A 2015-nucleotide genomic window follows, 5' to 3' on the forward strand; every position below is an offset into this window, starting at 1 on the left:
TGTTTGTTACTATCTTTTAACACCTCTAATCTTCTGGCGCTCATATAACCTTATGCATTTGTGAGCGCCGTAAAATCTCTACTAAAACTTTAAAAAAGCACTCACAAATACACACAAAATTCACCCATCCATCCCTCCATCTATCCGTCCATTCAATATGCATACATATTATCAATCCACACATACTCACATTCGTCTAACTAGAGGTTTTTCTTTGGGTTTTTTAAAGCATTAATTTCCGTAACGAGTGGAGAAACAGGTATCTGACTATCAACTTACATCTCTTATTCCAGCAGTACAGAGCCGTGTCAGATCACAATATTTGCACGTGGTCGCCCGAGTGATAAGACGTTCTGGCCTTCATTATTTCTATTTACGAAGAGCTTTAACCTGTCAGGACCTGGGAGCTGCAGAGACGACTCAGAGCGAGTTGAAATCTCTGATAATCATCGTAAGAACACATTTTTAAAAATTTCTAAATGACGCAGTCGTCATCTAAAGCGCTGAACTTTTATTTTTGCGTCTTTAAAGAAAGGGTTCTTTTTCTGTAGTTCCCACCACCCTTGTTTTGGCCTATTTCATTCGAAACCGCAAAATATTCAGCTCAATTTCGTCTTCGAGTAGTAGATCTAAGTAAAAATACTTAGATCGAGGTAATCAATTTGTCAAAATGACACATACAATTAAACACTAGGCCCAGGCCCAGTGTTGTGAATTGCAATCATGAAGTGCGTCTGGCAAATTGACTGTTGACCACTGTCGCCATTGTTGTTTTGGTCGGAAGTGGAAGTACAGTTTGGCCAACCGTTCTTTGATAACATTAGCCTATTGCCATGTAGGAAAGTGAACCATTTTCCGTGCCATTTACTGTTGCAAAGAAGTGTTTATTTCAAGTAACTTTCGTTCATGTATAGTGCCAAAGGAGATTCATAAGTCGAAATCTCTTCAAATATTCGATTTAGGCCGATATCAGAGAAGTAGTTTTAACTCGATTATAAAGTTCCTGAAACAGGAAAATAGGCGAATAATAATTGGGGGGTAGGAACTACTGAAAGAGCGCTAAAGAATGATGTTAAGAAATCCGTTGAACTTAAGGAGTATTTGGGGCAAGGAAGCCATGGTGCTTTACGATAACTCTTAGTTGGCTTTTTTTTTTTTTGGAGTGAAACTTTAAACATGAGACTCATTCTTGCCTAAAAAAAGGACCCAATTTGGAACCGGAGAAATAAATGATACTATGGATCTATGTATCTAGACTACATATTGGAAGCAACAGCAATAGGAACTCTTAAAACAATAAGAATGCTTTCGAGTTGTTTTTTTCCTATTTATTTATTTATCTTTCTTTTAAAAATTCATTAAATTTTTAATATATCCATTTTCATTCATTCATTTATTCATTCATTCATTCATTCATTCATTCATTCATTCATTCATTCATTCATTCATTCATTCATTCATTCATTTATTTTCTAAAATCTTTTTATATTTCAAAATATTTTTTGAGATGGGGGGAGGGGGTCAATGTAGATCTAGTTACTTCTACACCACCATCGATACAATTTAGATCATTTATGGGGCTAGCTTTCGACCTTTGCTCATAGGGATACAACACTTCGGCAGAAGACCCAGATATTTGATAAAGATTCTCTCCATTCAAGACTAGAACTCGGGACACTAACGAGCGACGGCGAAGCACCTAACAGGTACACCGCATGCGCTGTTTTGTTTATACGCTGCATTGGATGGTTAACGTGATTTAAAAAAGCAGCAACTGGATGACGGAAGAGTAGGTGGCCTAGTGGTTAGGCTCTCAGACTCGCAACCGTAAGGCCATGGGTTCGAATCCCGTCAGGGGCCCGACGTTGTGTCCTTGGGAAAGGCACTTTGCACAAATTTTCCTCACTTCACCCAGGTGGAAATGGGTACCCGGGTATAGACAGTGAACGATCTTGTCAGTTTGAGAGTGTTTGAGCGCGTGAAATCCGCAGCTTGCATTGTAGTATGCTTCCGCG

General features: G+C 38.6%; 1 protein-coding gene across 1 annotated transcript in view; it reads left to right on the forward strand.

Annotated features, from left to right (window-relative positions):
* LOC101857224 overlaps positions 1 to 2015 on the forward strand; it is a gene marked incomplete at its 3' end in the record, with an annotated part of 72250 nt that overhangs the window by 10868 nt on the left and 59367 nt on the right. Inside the window, 1 exon segment of the mRNA XM_035973048.1 lies at positions 294 to 451. Coding sequence (XP_035828941.1) covers positions 294 to 451 — 158 coding nt within the window.

The sequence above is a fragment of the Aplysia californica genome, unplaced genomic scaffold (assembly GCF_000002075.1).
Source record: "Aplysia californica isolate F4 #8 unplaced genomic scaffold, AplCal3.0 scaffold00026, whole genome shotgun sequence".
Taxonomy (NCBI): Eukaryota; Metazoa; Mollusca; class Gastropoda; order Aplysiida; family Aplysiidae; genus Aplysia; species Aplysia californica.